An 18,989-nucleotide genomic window follows, 5' to 3' on the forward strand; every position below is an offset into this window, starting at 1 on the left:
TATAAAGAAAAAATGTATTAGAAACAATCTGTAACTTTAAAAGACTTGTGCTAACCTTCTAGACTATATTAGTAATAAAAAAGGTCCAAGTCTACAATGGTTGCTTTTGCAGAGTACAAAAAAAAAAAAAAAAAAAAAAAAAAAAATCAGAGAGAGGTAAGAAGCAATAAGCACAACCAAAATGAACAGGAAGCCTTAAAAGACTAGTTTACTTCTAAAAATCCCATGCTTCTGGGCCCTGCTCTCTGAATAATTTGCTATTAAAAATTAAAGGGAGGTTTTGCACTTCAGCAGAATTGGGTCTCATTATTCACACCACAGAAGCTGCAGTCCCCACAAATAGTAGATTTTCTATATTATATTGGAATTCACTAGAAAATATTTTTTTCTGAAGAGCTGGAATTTCACATTTAATGGGAGCGAGGGCCATATCCATAATCGTACAGTCTATTTAGACTCTAAACTCTTAAGACAGGCACTATCTTTGCATTCTACATTGTAAAGGAACCAGTACAATGAGTTCGTAGTCTATGAGGAAGCTATAAACCAACTAAGAAAGAACAATCTCAGATAAATGGAGCCTCTGGAGACTGCTCATCTCAGCATACGGATGAAATTAAACAGAATAAATGGAATGGTGCCTGCATCATCTCCAGGTAGGTAGGGGCAGAAGGAGGGACAGTAAGATCCCATGGCCTAAATGCTGTTCTTTGCATATCCTTCTTTCAGGAAAAGCTCCCAATTTACTTTCCATGGCCGAAGCAGCCATTTCTACAAAAGCAGCAAATAACGGTTAATGAAGAAACCAGCCTTTCACCGTAACTCGGATTAATGTGTGTTCCCACCTTCCAGTAGCCTTGCTCAGCTTTAAGGAAACCAGGAATTATACTTCAATAAAAATTCAGCCATGCAAATATTCTTCTATAAAAAGAGGCATAAACATATAACTTTCCAACTTCCAGAATCACGTTCATGAGGCAAAGGGAAACGATATAAAAATAACTAGGTTTTTGTTTACATCTCAGATTTACAAGACCAATTCCAGAAACTAAGTTCTTCCATGCAGGCATTGATTTAATTAGCCTGCATAGCATGCTTTATTTGTATTTGGACTTTGACGTACATTGATAAAAAATAAACAAATGTACAACAGATACACACAAAATAATTTGCTAAGCTTTTTCTATGTCCAGGTGCAAGTAAGAATTCTCAAACACACTTTAATGGGCTTTTCCTTACATGCAAATGATCCTTTTTTAATCTATACAAGCTATACATGTTTTCAATTAAAAACATGACTGGATCAATTGGATCATATATTCTTGCACACTAGCCAAAAATCAAATACAAACTGAAGCCCTGAAGGAATTTCTGGAAGTACAAACCATACAGCACAATAGTTCTGGCAAGGAAGGACAATCACCTCTCCTTTTGAAAGGAGGGTATAAGCAACAACACTATGTAAAAATATGCTAATACAGCAATGAAATAACTACATTAATGAACAGTACTCAAAAATCATAAAACACATGTAACTGCTGAAAATATCAGCCAAGCAAGTAAGCACAAAATGATGAAGTAACAGCAGAGCACTTGCATCTTTTTGATAACTGTTAATCTCAGTTTTGGGTCTTACTATTCAACCAGCTAAGAAAATTAGTTCCTCAGAGATGTGAGCCTGAGATTCTCTTCAGGACACACACAGTGGCAGTGAGGGTGTCATTTTTGCTTAAGGTAACAAACAGGACTATTGAGAATGGGTTCTCACACACTTTTTTCACTGTATTTTGATCCACACTAGTACAGACTTTCTCTGGTTGTCCTTCCTCATGTTAGATTGAAAAGCTAAAGCATCTCATAATTTGGGGTATAAATATTTAACTGTGAGTGTAAATAAGAAGATATTATCCACTTGTGGAGATAACACAACACGCAAGTTCAAGACAGTGCTTACCTGCAAGGAATACTTCCAAAGCTCAGCAATATCTCCTCTCCCTATAACTTCACCTAATTCTCCATATCCATAGCTCTACTCAGCCTGCAGCAAGCAGGGATCAACAATTTAGACCAGTAAACTTACGTTTAAAATCAGATCAGCCTTTACAAAGATATGGCCCCAACATCTTTCACCTGCATGCACTGCAGTTGTCCTTGACTCTCCCCTCACCTGCAGAGCTCACATTTGGTTGTGGCCGAAAACCACTCCAGAGCAGCACAACACCTTCCGCTCATCCCCAACATGTCAACTGTCTGTACACTGAACAGCTGTTCAGCTTTCACTTCTTTACCACACAGTAACTTTTCAGGCACCAATCAATGATGAAAAACACTCATCAGGTACATGTCAGCATATCTAGAAACCTTAGGAAACAGCACCATCCTAAGATATCTAAGATACCTCCATTGAGACTTGAATTAACGCTTACAGCCAGTTTTGTTATTGTCATTGTAGGAAGAGCTGAAATCAGCAGTAGTGACACAGGCACGTGGCAGGTAAAAGACTGAAGCCTTCCAGAAGTCCTCAACAGAACCCGAGAGTCACCTCCACATGGAACTCAACATGTTCTCCCTTATGAAAATTAAGAAGTCAATGGACAGAAAGAGTGTCAAGCAAAACTAGCCTTTACATCATTGTGCTACAGTGTGCTGTGAGCTTTCTGTCACTTGAAAACTCATGCTCAGGCCTAAATGCTTCTTTCAGAGATGCACAAGTTCGCATCCTTGCATCCGCTGCCTTCAAGATGGAAAATCAATCAGTCATGACTTCAAAACACAGAAACTAAGGAAGAGATAAAGTGACAGATTTCTTTGCAGTAGATTACTCAGCTGTGCTTCAGCTCTCGTGTTTGGCATTTCTGCTGTTCGTGGCATACCTGAGTTACACGTTCATTCTATCTTCATTTATGCATGTGACCTCTATGAGGCCACTACTTAGCTGGGCAGTATCACCTTGGTTTATTACCAGAACACATCATTAACTCTTTCTCTTCATGCATAAAATTTTAATTAAAAAAGTGAAGAAGATGATCACACATAGCAGCCCAAATCAACTTTGATCTTTTAAAACAGATCACTCATAGGAAATCGTTGCCATGCTTTTAAAATATATGGGAGAAATGAAAGCAGTTAGTCCATGGAGTGATCACCTTCTAAAGGGAATTACTTTACTGTGAAAAGCTTGCTATTTGAAAAACTAAGAAAGATTAAGCCTGGTTTGATACTTGAATTTTGTTGGAACTAGAAACTGCTGATCAAAGCTGTACACATGGGTAACAAAACCACCGCTCTTATCTCAGAATTTAAAAGCTGCCATCAGGTGGCCAAACTGGCAGTGGAAAGCAGCAAACACACACAAGAATTAAGAAACATAAATATCACTTTTTTTCTCCCCTTACCCAAAGTCACATGGACCCCAGATAGTACTGTTTGTACACCAGACCTGGCTCGTAGCGAGTGCCCCTGGCAGGTCCCGGGGCCCCGCAGGGTTCCCTGGCCCGGAGCTGCTCCGCCAGCCCGGTGCTGGCAGCGGCTCAGCCGCCGCGTGTTAGCTCAGGTGCGCGGCTGAGCCGTGCCAGAGCCAAGCCAGCATTTGTAAAACCAGCTCCTGCGCACACAAGGAACCACCTATCCACAAATTTCATCGTGTACCCTTCAGGAGTTGTGCTCGTTAATGCAAAATAAAACATATTTCTTTTTTCGCTGTATGTCCAGTGCTTTTGTATGAAAAACTGGAGAAGGAGCACCTTGAAAGGAAATGAGAGATAGTGGAGTGATAAGAATAGCAGCGTATAACAACGTAACACACAATAAACCATACAATAATACATTTAAAAACTACTGACGTCTGACATGCAGAAATGCAAGTCCTGGAACTGAAAATCTCGGTATATCCATGATCTGTAGCTCATGCTCTACACAGTGTTTTATCAGCTGCTTCCTGCAGGATGTTCTAACAAGTACTATTCTGATTCTAAATGTAGGAAAGCCAACAGTTAACACCCTCTACTCAGAACAGCATTTTACATTTACAGTACTGACGTAAATATTAATGAGCTATGCTCCTATGAGACAGACAAGTAATATTGCATTCATTTTAAAAAGCAAAGAAAGTACGAGAGAGAAACATTAAGTGGACTTCTCAAGGCCATAAAGCCAACTAGAGAAGGGAGATCTCCTTGTATATTAATTACAAGACATTCTTAATGCAAACAGGTGATAGCGTATCAATTCACATAACTTTTACCCTTTCCAGCACCAGATGGAAAGTAAAACATAGGTCAGACAACTTTTCTGCAAACTCTTTAAGTCAACAGTTGTCCCGAACATGAGCAATAATTTTTTATGCCAGCCACGAGGTTAACCCTGTCACATATGAAAGCCTGCAATCTATATAACATCCCTAGTATCATAACTCCTCCTTTTCAGTCGACAAACATCAAGGGCATAGCAAAAAATGCCGAAGTCTACTGTTTTTCAGGTTGTTTACTTCATATAATAAGTCAGAAAACACCCAGAATCCTGCATTCTAGAGCTACCCTGTCATGGGGTACATCTAAACCAAACGAATGCAAGAGACGTATTCCTTAAATTTGAAAATCTACTATTTTCTCAAAGGTTAAGATATCGAAAAACATACCAGCAAGCACTAATTTGTCTCACTGAGCTATCCCCTCAATAGCCAGAAGCTACTTTCAACTACACTGACTTAACAAAGGAATCTAAATTGTATAAATCAACGTCTCAATTAACATTTTGTTTAGGAAGAGTTACAGAAGAGAAACAGAATGTAATCATTTGCTAGCACAGTGGCTCCAGAGGTCTGGGAGCAAGTGCAAGAAGAATGGAGTTGAATGTGGGAAGGGTCCATTATTCTTTCAATAGCGTCTGGTGCTGCAAAATATGTGCTTGCATACTTTCCTACTTGAAAAGCTTAAGTCTTCAGTAGCTCCTTGGTCTGGGAAAATGGCAGGCACCCAAATGCTAACCCAGGGATCTAGGAAGGAGATCTACCTGAAGAACAATATTTTTCAAGTGGCCTTAAAAGTGAAAAATGGCCATAGAGAGAAGTCTCATTCCCAAGGGATTTTATTCCTTGTGTCTGGCTGCTGTTCATCAGGTGCCGTTCCCCGCACACATCCCCAGCACATTCAAATGCAAGAATTGAGAGAGGGCCTCTCTGAAAATAATCACACTTGCTGAAAGACCTGCCCTGCATAAATACCTCTAACAATAGTACAAACAGAAATCAGCCTTCTTGCCCGATACTTTAGTTGAAATTTATGGCACCGCTGGCTGTGATTCTGTTATTACTATTCTACCTGGCTAAGGCTCAAAGTCGCAGAAGTGGGAATTTCAGAGGTATTTTCAAAAATGCTGTAGCTCATTGGGGGAAAAAAAACCCAACAAAACACACCAGTTCTAGAAATGCTGTAGCCACACATTAGTGAACAAAGCTATATATTACATGTATATGCATACATGTATAAACACATGTACCACAGAGATGGGACAGAGAAGTTAGGGACACATGGCCTCCGAAATGATATTTAATGCTACACCTTGGGAATAATAAAGCAAAGGGGAAATAATAAAATCAAAGGGAATGCTGAAAGACAGTCTCTTGTGTTCTTGTAAATATCACCAGCCGCTAGAAGATTTATACACAGAAAAACTAGAAGCTGAACTTGAATTTCGCTTGCTTTCTTAATGGTTTGCTTCCAACCTTTGGAGTTTTAATTAAAAGTCCATCAGTCAATTTTTTTCTGTCTGAAGGCCCTAAATTATTCCCTTTTTAAATCTCTCCGTATTGACTGACCCAGATTTTTCAAAATCTTGAGCTTCCACTAACCTGAATTATGAATACCACCTCCCACATATTTTTATAAAAGGTTAAAGGATTTCAAGATGATCATCCAACAGCTATTGCTGACCAATATGCAAGTATGTGCGTACATATAAGTTTTACTTAGAATGAGTAATTGTGCAAGATACAGCATTTTGCATTGCCAGTTCACATATCAAGGTCTCTGCTTAATTCCTAACAGAATATTTCATATTTGGTGACTCAGGAAGCAGAAAGTACTACAAGAAATCTCTAAGACAAGTGTATAAGAAGTTTTACTGTGTGTAAAAGGAATCTCTATCTAATCTTCTCTAGCTGGGGAAACAGTGCAACAAATTTGATGAAAAAGGCAGGACTTAAAGCCAGTGAAAATCTGGAATTCTCAAAGCAGAAATGTAGAGGACGTGCTGCCCTTAGGAACAGATCTCTGCTATTTACTCGATCTACTGGAAGAACTCCCGGGGAGCAAGTCTTAGCAAGAGAAAGGAAAGTTTGCTATGCTCTTCATTTCCTGTGTAATTCCAGAAACTGCCAGCACAATGCTGTTCGGGGAGAACCACACAACAGCTATTCAAGAGGGAATTCAGCATTGTATTCAGAATGAATGGAAACATTTTGAAAGATATATATTTGCTGTGAGTCAAGTAGGATGTGAACCCAATAAGGATCATGGGGCACACATATACCTTCAACCAGTATGTTCTGACCCTTTCTATTAATGACTTTCACAATATTCTTAGCAGTGCTAAACATCACAGTAAATCATTCAGGTTAGAGTTCACAGTAGCCATGAAGTAAGTGTAATAAATCAGCACTAAAAATATTATGCAACTACAGTCCAACTGATCCCAAGTGTAGCTAATTTTAATGGAGAGGCTATCACTTTTATGTATCCCTGCAAGTTAGTGATTTGGGGTCTCAATGACCAGGATGAAGGAAAGGCTCTTCAAAGTCCAGGTTTCTCGAATAAACCAGATGAATAGCTCCTTGCAAAAATCCCAAGGGTATTTCCCTCTACCCCACTGCAAAAATCTTCTGCTAAGCACGCCAATTTAAAAGAAGGAGGAAAAAAAAAAAAAAAAAAAAAAAAAATCAGTTTTGCAGAACAGTAAGGGAACCACAAGTTCTGGCTGGGCTCAGGAGCCAGGATCTCAGCCCCAAGCAGAATCAGACCTTTTAACTGAAGAGGAACAGTCATATGCCTCATTTCACCCTTACTTTGCTTTAAACTAGGCTGCTTCCTCCCCCTCCATATTCCACATTGGCTGATAAATTCCCCAACGGCGGGTGTTAACTAACTCCACATTCCAGTCTGCTCTGCGTCATGGAGTTCCACATCCCGCTGATGAGGAACACATGGTGGACATGTGGTAGGGGAGAGCCTGACAGTGCGCACACAGGCAGGGATAACTTCTCTGACCTTTGGCTTTTTTTTCTCTGTGCCATCCAAACCACACAATAAGGAGTCTGTGCCCCTCTGTCACATATTGGTCATTCTGGGATTGCTGGACACAAGCTGAAACCCTAAGGTTTCAACAGGCAGCTCTACTGAATACACACCATCGCTGAAAACTTATGTCAAAAGCAAATAATTGATCATTCTATGGCTTGTCCCTAACAGACTATTCAGAGGAACTTTTTGATCATACAGGTTACATCTGGATCAACTCAGGTAAATATATCACAAAAACAACTGGTGATGGCTGCATTTTCCATCAACTCTGCAGAATAAACTAACTCTCAGCTTTGCTAAAAACTACACAGTGGCAGCTGTATTAAAATATTAAGACATCTTTCTAAAATGAACAGATCATTTGTCATCTTTTCAAGACCTAAGCCTGGCTTAGAGTAACAATGAGAGAGATTCAACTTCAGCATTGTCCAACCTGATGACTCATGCAGAGCACTGCACTTACCAAGTCACATGGACTCGAGGGTGTCCAAGCCATACAGTCAGCTCTCCCTCCTTTGAAACCTCCGAAAAGCAAAACGGAACCACGGGCTGAGTGCTGGTCTGAGACCGCAGCAGACAGACAGACAGACAAATGACTAATGACAATCCATGCAACATACATTTACTGACAATTAGAAACCAAATGCTGAGCCTCACGCTCACTGCTTTTAGTCTTATGTGTACTGTAACACTGGCAAGAAACTTGCAGTAAAATTAAATTCGTTGCCAATAAGTCTTTCTATAGCTACAGTCAACAGAAGTTCTTGCTAATATTCCAGATTCTAAGATTCATGACCTCTTACCTGTACAAGCTGTCAAGACATGGCATGACCTTTCTTTTATAAACAGGACCTGGATATGTTGTACATTCCTTTCAACCCCCGCCCCCCGAGATGAATCAAATAACATGGCAGCAGCAAAACACAATAAAATCCTGTAGAAGCAACAGTATTAAAATCAGTAATAGCAGTATGTTCTTTAAAATATAAAGTCAATGTCTCATTAACTGCTTGGATAGTATGTTCATATTTCTGGTACAAACATAACATATAAAAGCACCAAATTAAAATGTTTTCCTTATATTTAGTTACATTCATTTTAGAAACAATATGTCACTTTAAAAAACAAACACACAAACAAAAAACCCAAAACCCAAAAAACAAACAAACCTCAATTTCTGAAGTTGAAGGCTACACTCATCCCAAACATGTTTACAGAAAAAGCAGAGCAAGTTGAGCAAAGTTTAAATGTATAATAAAAAGGGCAAACTTTCTGATAAAATTAGTGCCTTTCAGTTACAGCAACTACTCTTAGCAAACTGAGAAACTTCTAAACAGATATGTAAAATCTCCAAGGGCATCTTGAGATCATCTACTCCCAACTCATGGCTCAAACAACAATTCACAGGCCACTATCTTTTTCTGATATGTTCAGCAAAATCCTCTTTTGTAAAGAAATATGATTAAAGCTACACCAACATTTTTAAAGTGTGGTTATAGTCTGAGAAGTTAGTGTGTAAAAATCACACCCTCTTATTCAATAGACCTAGTTCCCCTGTTTTGATTCAAAGTCAGATCTGCTTGCTTTACTGGCTAAAATAACATTTTACAGCTTTCTAAATTCCTACTGCTACTGTGAAACCAATTCAGCTCTGGAAGGGGAAACAGATTCTCTTCTGGCTTGTGCATCTGCAAAAGGATTATTATCTAAATCAACACATACAATTTATATTTTTGTGATGGAGGAGCCAAAATGAACATGACTTATTTTCTGGATGCTAGTCAGAAAATTTAATTTTTATTTATGAAAAGAGCAGATCTGGACTAACATGAAAGCCATGAAGATCTACAGAGCACTCTTGAAAAGTCACACGTTGGAGAAAAAAGAAATATCCAACATCTTTCCATGACATTCCTCAAAATATCACTCAAATGAAAAGGAAACTTATTAACAAAAGTTTGCTAATAGTGAAAACTACCAATTTTCCCAACACAGGAACACCACCAAAGCCAATACATGTATATTCATCTTGTAAACATCTGAGCCCAGCAGAGAGTTTTTGCTCCTGGTCTGCCCTGAGTTGCTCCTCCAGATTTTCCTACTGAGTTATCGCATCCCTCCCTCCCCTACCAGTGGCACTGCTTGCAGAGAACACTCCCTAATGCACTAAGTAAAAAGAAACAAATTATAAAAGTCCTGCTGCTTAAAAAAGTAATGCAACTCATTTTGACACAGGTGGCTTATGAAGTATTCAGTCACATATCCAGCTAGGGGCAAGCTGGAGGTGGTAACCCCCCTCATCAGCACAGCTGGATCTGGAAGAGAACATCTGCCCATGATCTACTTTAGGATGCTTCACACAGTGGAGCATCTGCCTATACCTGTGTCATTCTCAGCCTTTCTCGTGGAAGTACATTTTAAAAGAAAAACAAATAAACAAAAACACCACCACAGGAGTGGCAGAGTATTTCAGAGATGCCAGTTTCCCAAGGAGGGCAGTTTCAGAGAACAGAAACACTAGGGAAGTTGCACTGTGTTTATATATGATTCACTCATTTAAAACAAATTATCAGCAGAAATTAAAAAAAAGGCAATATCCCTAGGCAACTGAAAGGAAATCAAGTGTATCAAAGCTATTCCTGAACTCCCATTACCTAGCCACTTGGCAATGCTGACTTTTAAAATTATACTACACCATTCATTTTTACTCTCATGATGCAAGGGGAAAAGGAAGAAAAAACTCCCTCATCTTACCCCCCTCTTTTTATTAAAATATCTTAAAACCAGATCTGTATTGTTACCTCAAGGTTACTAATGTTAGTTCTGTATATATTTATAGATGAGGTACTCCTTTCTGTCTGAAGCACATGAGGTAATAAGTAGCTGGAATTGTCATGGTGATTTATTTAACATATTCTGTAGGAGAAGCCCTGCACCTGTGTCTGTGCAGAGAGAACACCCACGAAGGCTGAACTCACCCTTACACAGCCCACAAGATCTTAAAAGGAAATGCTCCAAATTTAGACCTGCTCCAACAGGTGTCTTTTACTGTCTCACTTTGCATGACCATAAATATCAGAGGTGGAGCAAAAAGCTCCCCATCCATTGTAATTGTGCTTTGAAAACAAATACCTTTGCTCCGTCTGAAAGCAAAGGCAGCAGCTATGGAATTCTCATCATTTCCTCACTCCTTCATCCTGCCAAGACCCAAGTCAGAGAGATGTCACCGGCAAAATCAGGCTCCAGGGATGAGCACATAACTTTATTTTTTTCTCTTCAAAGGGCCCTAAGCTGGCTCCGAAACTTCCCCAAACTGTATTTCTTTCATTCTAGTATCTCATCTTGCAACTATTTGCCAAAGTGAATGACATGCACAGGCTGTTCATGGGTTTTTATAAGCTCTCATTACCCAAAGAGGGAATTGTTTCCCTGAAAATGCTTTCCCCAGCAGCATTAGTCTCTCTAGGCACCACCAATAAATTCTGTCTCCTGGCCCAGCCTGATGCACAGCAAAACGTGCCTGGATGGATGGATTTGATACTGTTTTGTGCTTGTTTACTGCAGGGAGGATGCTACCTGTGGGACTTGTCATCAGGGTGATTAAACACCACAGAAAAAAACCCAGTTTTAACAGCTGAATGGAAAGCTTTGCCAGGTTTGCTCTGGCAAGCAAAAGATCAAAATCCAGACTCCCTTCTGTGGTGTAACATAGAGAGGCATTCTCAAAACCAAAATAGCTGCCGACAACTCACAAACTCCCCCATACAAATCAAAACAACAAATCTGGAAGAGAAATCCCAACCAAACTGAGAAAGAGAGCAACAGGCTACACCATGAACTTAGAAATCCTATTAAAATGTTTCATTCTGTAACACTTTCATTATTACAAAATGCCTGAGTCAAGAGCAAATAAATATTTAATACTCAACAGGTACTCGGGAGAATGCGTGTTTTCCCCTGTCCCTCCCCACCAGCTGCTCTTTTACGGCAGGAAAGTGAAGAGCATGAAATCCAATGATAGGAAGAAGGCAAAGGTCAGGAAAAAGGTTTTTCTTCAGGGACTTAAATTAGCGTTCTACAGCTTTGGATGTTTTGTCAACACAACTTCCCTCCTATGAGGAGGGGAAGCCAAAGGTCCTTTGAACAATTTCTGTATGGGATCTAGATTTTACCAGTAACAAGATTCCTAGCTTTAAAGAAAAGTTCATCTTTGCTCTTCCCATTCCTTTCCCCACTCCCTCCTTCTACTCCCCTCCTTAAAAAGGGAGAGAAAAAAGAAAATCAAAAAAGAAAAGGATCTGAAGAGCAAAACAAGCACTGAAGGAGTTCTAGAGTTCATGTAACAAGACCACCATAGCCCTTCAAAGGGACCATTAAAAGCAAAACAAACAAAAGCAACGCCCTCAAGATGTCTATTGTATTTTACAGAGGAACAAATGAGTGTACTGGAAATTCTCCCATCTTGCCATAAAGTCTGTTATTTCATCAAAACAAAGTCCAGAGATCAAGAAACAGAACATGGTAGCTGAAAGTCAGTCACTTCAAGTGATCCATGAAGAAAAACGAGATTGGGCTTGCTCTTTTTTTTTTGTTTCCCCTCCTTGCTTTACTATGATGTATTTAAAAAAAAGACTTCAAAGATCATTTTAAGCGTCGCTTTTGTTTCTCACATAAGAAAATCAGGGCTTGAGCAGGTCTAGACAACACAGTGGTTAAAACATCATTAGCTGCCAACACTTTGTCCTCCTACAGCTCCCACAGTTGTTGCTACCCTGGAATTGCCTCATTTGAAAATATCTGACAATTTCCATATACTATTTTGCTTCCCTCAGAGCTTCTCCAAGGTGGGAGCTATAAAACAGAGAGAGCGCAGGAGCATCCACAGCAGGCAGTTTCAGACCTCAGAGGCTCACCCAGGTGGATACTGGCCTAATGCTTCTTTCTACCTGATGCTTCAAAGCTTTTTTTCCCCTCCTCCCTCCTTTTAAATACTTTGCAGATCTTCTCCTTCTGTGCTTCTGTGGGCTTTACTTGGAGGGTGGTTAACACTTTACATTAGCTTTGATGGTTGTATATCACCAACACTACATTTACCAAATCCCAAACAGTTATACCTAAGAAGATCTGCTGAAGACAATGTAACTGAACAGGTGTTCCTGAAAGCAACGTTTAGCCGGCAGGATAAAGCCTGATTAATTTAGCTATAGGATAACAGGAATGAGAATCCTCTGGTTAGACGAACCTGTAAAATCAGAGGTCAGCTAAGATCACACGTTACAGCAATTTCTTAGTTGTTGTATTATAGCCACCCACTAGTGTCAGGAGAAAGCCATAAAGACAAGCCCATGACTAACTGTAGATAAAATATTCCTCCCTAGCCCAAAACAGACCTGTTAGTCTTTGTTTGCACAAAAACACAGAATGCAACAGTGCTGAATTTCCTACACCATGCAGATCAGCTGCTGTGTACGTAGAGAAGGCTTGCCTGCAGCTTGGCCCCCACCACAGCCAAGAAAAACCCAGGAGAGAGCCAGTGGGAACACACTGGGACAGGCTCTTTCCATCACAACACTTAACAGGGCTCACTCACGACCACCCTCTGTCTAGGGTAATCCTAAAACTTGGGCAGAAGAGCCGTTGTCTTTCCCTGGGCACACAGCACCTCCCCTGTATTTGGTATTGGGATATTCAAGAGAAGGTTACACCTGGCTGCGGCCCACAGCACCACCAGAGGCATTTTCACAGAACAGGTTATCTGGGAGCAGACCTCAGATGTCCACATCCTTGACTTACAAGGTCCACACAGATGAATTTCCCAGCTCAGGTGGCTGCCCCACAGGTGTCTAATCGCACAGAGGTGAAAGTCAAACTGTCAGCCTGGGACAGATGACAAAGGGTGGCCTTTCAAGAAGCCAGCAGAGCTTTACACAGAACATGTCAGACAAGGTGTGCGAGAAAACACCAAAAAAAAAATCACTGTACGGAAGAGCATAAGGAGCAACAAGCCATCTTTCCTTCTTTGACTAATGGACACAAATTATGCGGTGCAGGAAGCTCAGCTAGGCTGGTGTATTTAATAAATTCATCCAAGTCCCCAGTGCAGTTTAATGGTGAATAAAACATGGATTCTCCAATCAATCTTTTTGGGCCTGGAAAGCTGAGGTTTTGTGCCTTATATGCATAAGAGTGTCATGAAAACCTGAGAGCCCCTCTCAGATGCTCTGTAAATCCATTTTGACTCAGCCAATGAGACTAGCATTTCATTGCTGGACATAGATCTACCGCTTCAGAATCTAACCTGTATCTGAACTATAGCGATACTGGCTTCATTTCAAGGAGGGTTACCTTTTCACCCATTCATTTTCCTTCCCTGGAATTTTTCACAATAAAGGTATCAGACGAGCCTATCAACTGGTTGTAATGATGTAATGGATAATAAAATATGACTCCCTGAATATTGCAAAAGCTGCTTTTCTTCTTCCCTTCTTATCCTACTTTATCTTTAACCATCACTCCTAGTCCACTGTTATTTACCCCACTACAAGTTCAGTATCTATTACAAGGACTCATACATAAGCTTACTTCTGAAGGATGGATCTTTTAATGACAAGTTCTTCATCCAAGTCAGCTTCATTAGCCATGAAGAGCAATCTTTTTCCTGTGTCATCCACTCCAATGAAGTCGCGCTGCTCCACTGAAGTAGAAAATCAAACACAATCATTATACAACCCTGTCTTAATGCAGGCTGGAAAGAGAAATGGGACCACCAACCACCCCCAAAGTATGAAGTACTAGGTTTCAGATTAACCCAGCAAATCAACGAATTTGCAAAATTTATCCACAATATTTATTAACTTCTCTTCAGTCAGAGTAGCTGATATATATCTTGAGATTCAAAACACTGGCCCTGCAAGCTTTCTGCCTCCTTTTTATGAAGATGACGACTACAGGTCCTGACATGCAACGCTCCATCTTGAGCTATGCTTTCCTTCTCTCTCTCTTCATTTAAAAAACAAAAAACCAAAGCTGCTACCTGAATTTACACAACAAACCCAAGGCAAGCAGAGAGTTCTCAAAAATCCAGCTGCTTCTTCCTCATCATAAATCACTCCACATTAGAATTTGGAGGTCTGGAGAGGATTATAGTTTCAGTTAAGGCGTAACTACCTCACAACTGATCTCCTGTTATATTTCAAATAAATACTCATAGCAATAGAAAACCTAAATCATATACACAAACACACATAAAAGTATAGATTCTAAGACTCCTACCATTGATGTTTCTGGGTGGCTTAACTTGGCTTAAATATCTATTTATAAAACTGCCAACCAAAAGAATACCTAGTAGTCACACTATTATTGTGGCAATTCCCATCTCCTGCAATCAGCGACTGTGCATTAACAGTGACTTTGGTGTACTGAAATGTAAAGCATTTATTTCTGAGCAGTTTTCCACAACATCTGGATACAGTGGTGGCAGCTTATTCTAACTTGCACTTTGTAGTATGAGCCATCACTCTGGTGGCAACCGTACACTGATCTTTACAGGAACACAGGCTGTACAAGAATGCCATGGTACAGTTCTAGCAAAAACCTCTTTTTTCCCACTAAATAGTATTATTTTGAGCCAAACTGGAAAATATTCAATCTCCTAAGTTCTAAGCCTTTAACCACACTGGAGTAACAACATGCTCTGTAAGCAGTTAATTCTCTACGATCTTTTCTCAGCCAAACTGTTTTTAACCCTGTTTTCCCCAGTTCAGCCCCATCCCTTATTTTTCTTTTACCTGTTCCTTCAGAGTTACCATAGCCATAACCACTATCAAAATACAGTCAAATCTAGACAGCTGTTGAAAGTTCTGCTACTGGCAGCCTTTGATCCAAGTGATCAACATACCCTCTTCAGAAATCCCCTTTTCCCTTCTCAGAAATTAATCATACAGCAAAGAAGTTCAAAAATAGGCTTGAATGTGTAACATTATGACAAATTAAGTATAATACCATTAGGATAAAGCTCACTTGCTGAAAAACTCAGAAATAAGTCTTAAAAGCAGCGCTGATCCTCATGCTAAGGGAAGCGGCCACCTCACTGAGGTCTCCTGACTAGCTAGAAACACAACAGTGACCCATTTTCTACCGTCAAGGTATTAACACTTCTGTCAAAGCTCAGGTCATGGCTCCCCATCTCCTGCCTGTTCCTACACATAACATATTACACTGCTATAGCAAACCTCTATGCAATAAGAAAAAGGGAAAAAGAAAACTCGATGAAAACAGGACCAGGTACATGATTGCCACCAAGCTGGTTTCTCTTGCTTGTGTGGATGAAGGTAAGAAACAGACAGTGAAACCATGTGAGAGCGCTATATTTTTCTTGGTGGATACTAGCTCAGGTTTTTCCCTGCACACTGGCAATAAGTAGTGTTACTTTTGTAATTCAGAGAAGATAAAATTTATTACTAAAATCAATTAGCCAGAGCTACAAGCATGCTGTTTCAAATCACACTGGCATTACTTAGTGAGAAAAAAAATAAATGGAAGAACAAATACATAACTAGTTTACAAAATCCCTGCAAGGAAAGTATGAGAAAAATGTTAAAGCTGCAGTGATGGTAACTAAAAAGTTGTTTAAATTATAAAAATTTAATTCAGGACGTGTTTTGCCTCCTCACAATAGATAAATAAGGATTTGACACAGCTATTGCAATTTATTACCTTAGAAGTTAGGACCCCATCAATTTTGAGAGCTTTAATGACCTAAAGAAATCATGACATAAGAGAATGGAAGTCGAGCAATTCAGCGATGAGAAGAAATAGTTTTCAGTCAGATTTTCTAAAATGCTTTCCAATCAAACATAATTAATTGACATTTGGGAAAAAGACACCTTTGTTAAAGATTCAGTATCCCCACCCTTTCAATTAAAGGGAGAAAATTCACACGATGCAGCGTGCAAGACCACCAAGACGTCTTCTGGCAAATACAGGGAATACCAGTGATGACATGCCTGCTGCTTTCAAGACAAGAAAAACAAGCAGGAAAGAGTCACCATCCCCATCTTCTCTGCCTTTCTTTATACACAGAAATGTTCAGACGCGCTTTTCCATCTAATCCCTTGCAGGTCATCTTTAAGCACATGGTTCCATTCTGGGTGTTTGAATTCCTGACACACTCTGTTTATTTGGGTTACTACCAGTCACTAACACACTGCTTTTTTTTATTGCCATGCCTCAATTAAAAAAGCCAATGAGCTTATTGTCATCCATATTTGATTGCCCAAGTATAAAAGCTAATGAACTTCACCCTATAAGTTGCAGCTGAGTTATATTAAGCATTTCAGGAAACCATCAGTATGAATTTATAGCTGCATAACACTGCAATTCATGCTAATTTTAAAAAATGTTCCTTATATCACAGTTCTTGAATGTTTAATAATAACCCCAAAAGCAAAGACTTTGTATTGGATTCCATGGCACATGCAAGATAAAAGTCTTGTTGCTCCTTCTCCAAAAATTATTGAATTCGTAGGACCAGTGAAACAATAAGTAAAGCTGCAAGTATTTCTAGTGGCTTGTCAGGGCTAAGGATCCATTTCCTAATACTAACACTTGAAGAGTACAGTACAAGTATACAGAAACATGGAACTGTCATGATTTAGAGGAGTTGATAGTGCCACACGCTACGGAATCTGCCTGACACATTCCTTGTTATCTTCCCTTCAGTTGCCTACAAGCTTCATCAAATTTTAACTGTTTGGGATGAAATTTCCAATGGTGTCTGCCTTAAGAGGAACATTTGGAAAACTTCAGCAAAAACAGTTGTGCTTCTTCTAAGGCTAAAGAAATTTTTTAAAAGTGGTTATCCTCAGCTGAAACAGTTAGGTGGCCCTTCCCTTTAAAAGCTCTGGTATTCCAATTCTTCAGAGAAGCAGCATGACAGTCAGTAAGCGCTGCCAACCTGCGTATCAGGAGTGTACTTTTTACCATCTGACTCCAATATAAATCTTTGAAAAACTGCAATTTCATGTGGTCTTTCAATACTTCTATTTCTGCTGCAAAAATGTCTGCATATTTTATTCTTAAGGAAAGGTTGTTTCAATTCCTCAGCTCCTAGAACTTATCAAATAGTAGGTGCCAGCTAAGGTCTTCTGTACCATCAGGTGGTATGAGCAAAGCACACAAGCCATGAGGCTCCACAGCCATGCTGTGATGACTGCTCCAGGGGAAAGAGCTTCTTGTGGTTTTGCAACATGTTTTTTAAAAGGAAATAAAACTTAGAAGCTACAAGGGTGAGGGGGAAGAACAGGATAACAACAAGGACTCTGCAAAACAAACTGGAAGGGAGAGAAAATAGTGCTTGAAAACTGGTAGAAATTGGGACTGTGCATGAAAGAACACTGGACAGGAATCAGGAGAGAAGAAAACAGGTGACTACGGGCAGATAAATTAAGCAGGTCAAGATGAGAAGTCAGAAGTAGAACAGGGGATGGGATTGGTATAAAAGAAAAGAGGAATAGATGAAAAAGAGAAGCTGGACTCTTGACAAGGCTACTTGAAGGAGGAGACTAAGCAAAGAGAATGAGAATGAAGGCTGGTGGTGGCAAGAAGTAAGCATGGAAAAAGAGACAGGGATGACTTGACAGCAACAGTGTGCATTCAGTCAAGTAAGGAAAAAAGGCAGGAGGGTGCGTGCTCCCTCAAATGTAGTGCCCCCCTCCAGCACCTGGAGAAGAACCCAAAATGCCTCATACTTGGCACTACCCTGCTTTTAGTAAATGACTGAAAAAGGTCTGGTAGGGTCCACGTCTTACCCCAGGCAGTTCATAGAAAACAACTTGCTAGTGCTGCCCATGACAGCTCAATAGCCTCCAGTGAGAGGCCTGAGCACCCAGCTCCACAGAAAAACACTGTGGGTGTCAAAACACTTTCACGTCATGGAATTTTAATGTTTTTGAGTTCAATCTTTTACAGATCTGAGAAATCATACACAAATTCTAACATGTAGGAAGATTGCTACAAAGTCAAGCACACAAACATTAAAAACCAAGCAAATTAAGAATGCATGTGCAACCTAATGTGTTTACACTTGCCAAGAGTCTTCATATGATCTTGTTTATCCTCATAAACCTCCTTGCCCCCCACCGTGTGCTCAGAGCTCACATACTGGGCAGCTCTATGATGTTTAACCATAGACGCATTAGTTTATAACTCCTGAATGCTCAACTCCATGGCTGTAGTTGTGCTCCTGACAAAGTTTTATGTGCCATTATCACTTAAATTGCCTTTCCAAAAACAGGGGGTTTTAGAGCTGTTTGAGAGCCCAAGTCCTAAATGCTTTCAGCCCTACAACTGTTACTTTGCTCCAGAAAAATCTTTTCATGCAGAGCCTAAGCAGCTTGCTTTTAAAAAACACATTTCCTCCGCTTTCAGACACACACATAGTCCAACTGTTGGCTTGTATTTCACTCCACTCTCAAACAGTTTGAAGCTGTGCTTTCGTATTCGTTTTACTGTAATGCCTCTGAGCTTTAATCATGGACCCACTGTGCTGGCAATAATCAAGCCTCAGCAATTTAACAGGTATCATTAAAAGAAAAAGAGAGGTATGGTATGGGAACAACTATATGGTACTTAGTACTTTTAGCATATGAGTAAAATGGGGATCACAGCCCTGCCCTGCCTTACAGCAGTGTTGTG

At 39.9% G+C, this 18,989-nt stretch overlaps 1 protein-coding gene across 1 annotated transcript in view; it reads right to left on the reverse strand.

Annotated features, from left to right (window-relative positions):
* Positions 1-18,989, reverse strand: part of EIF2B3 (eukaryotic translation initiation factor 2B subunit gamma) — a 98,526-nt gene that overhangs the window by 57,569 nt on the left and 21,968 nt on the right. Inside the window, exon 5 of the mRNA XM_065656805.1 lies at positions 13,878-13,989. Within this exon, the coding sequence (XP_065512877.1) occupies positions 13,878-13,989 (112 nt within the window). The remainder of the gene's footprint in view (positions 1-13,877; positions 13,990-18,989) is intronic.

This window comes from Caloenas nicobarica, chromosome Z (genome assembly GCF_036013445.1).
Source record: "Caloenas nicobarica isolate bCalNic1 chromosome Z, bCalNic1.hap1, whole genome shotgun sequence".
Classification (NCBI taxonomy): Eukaryota; Metazoa; Chordata; class Aves; order Columbiformes; family Columbidae; genus Caloenas; species Caloenas nicobarica.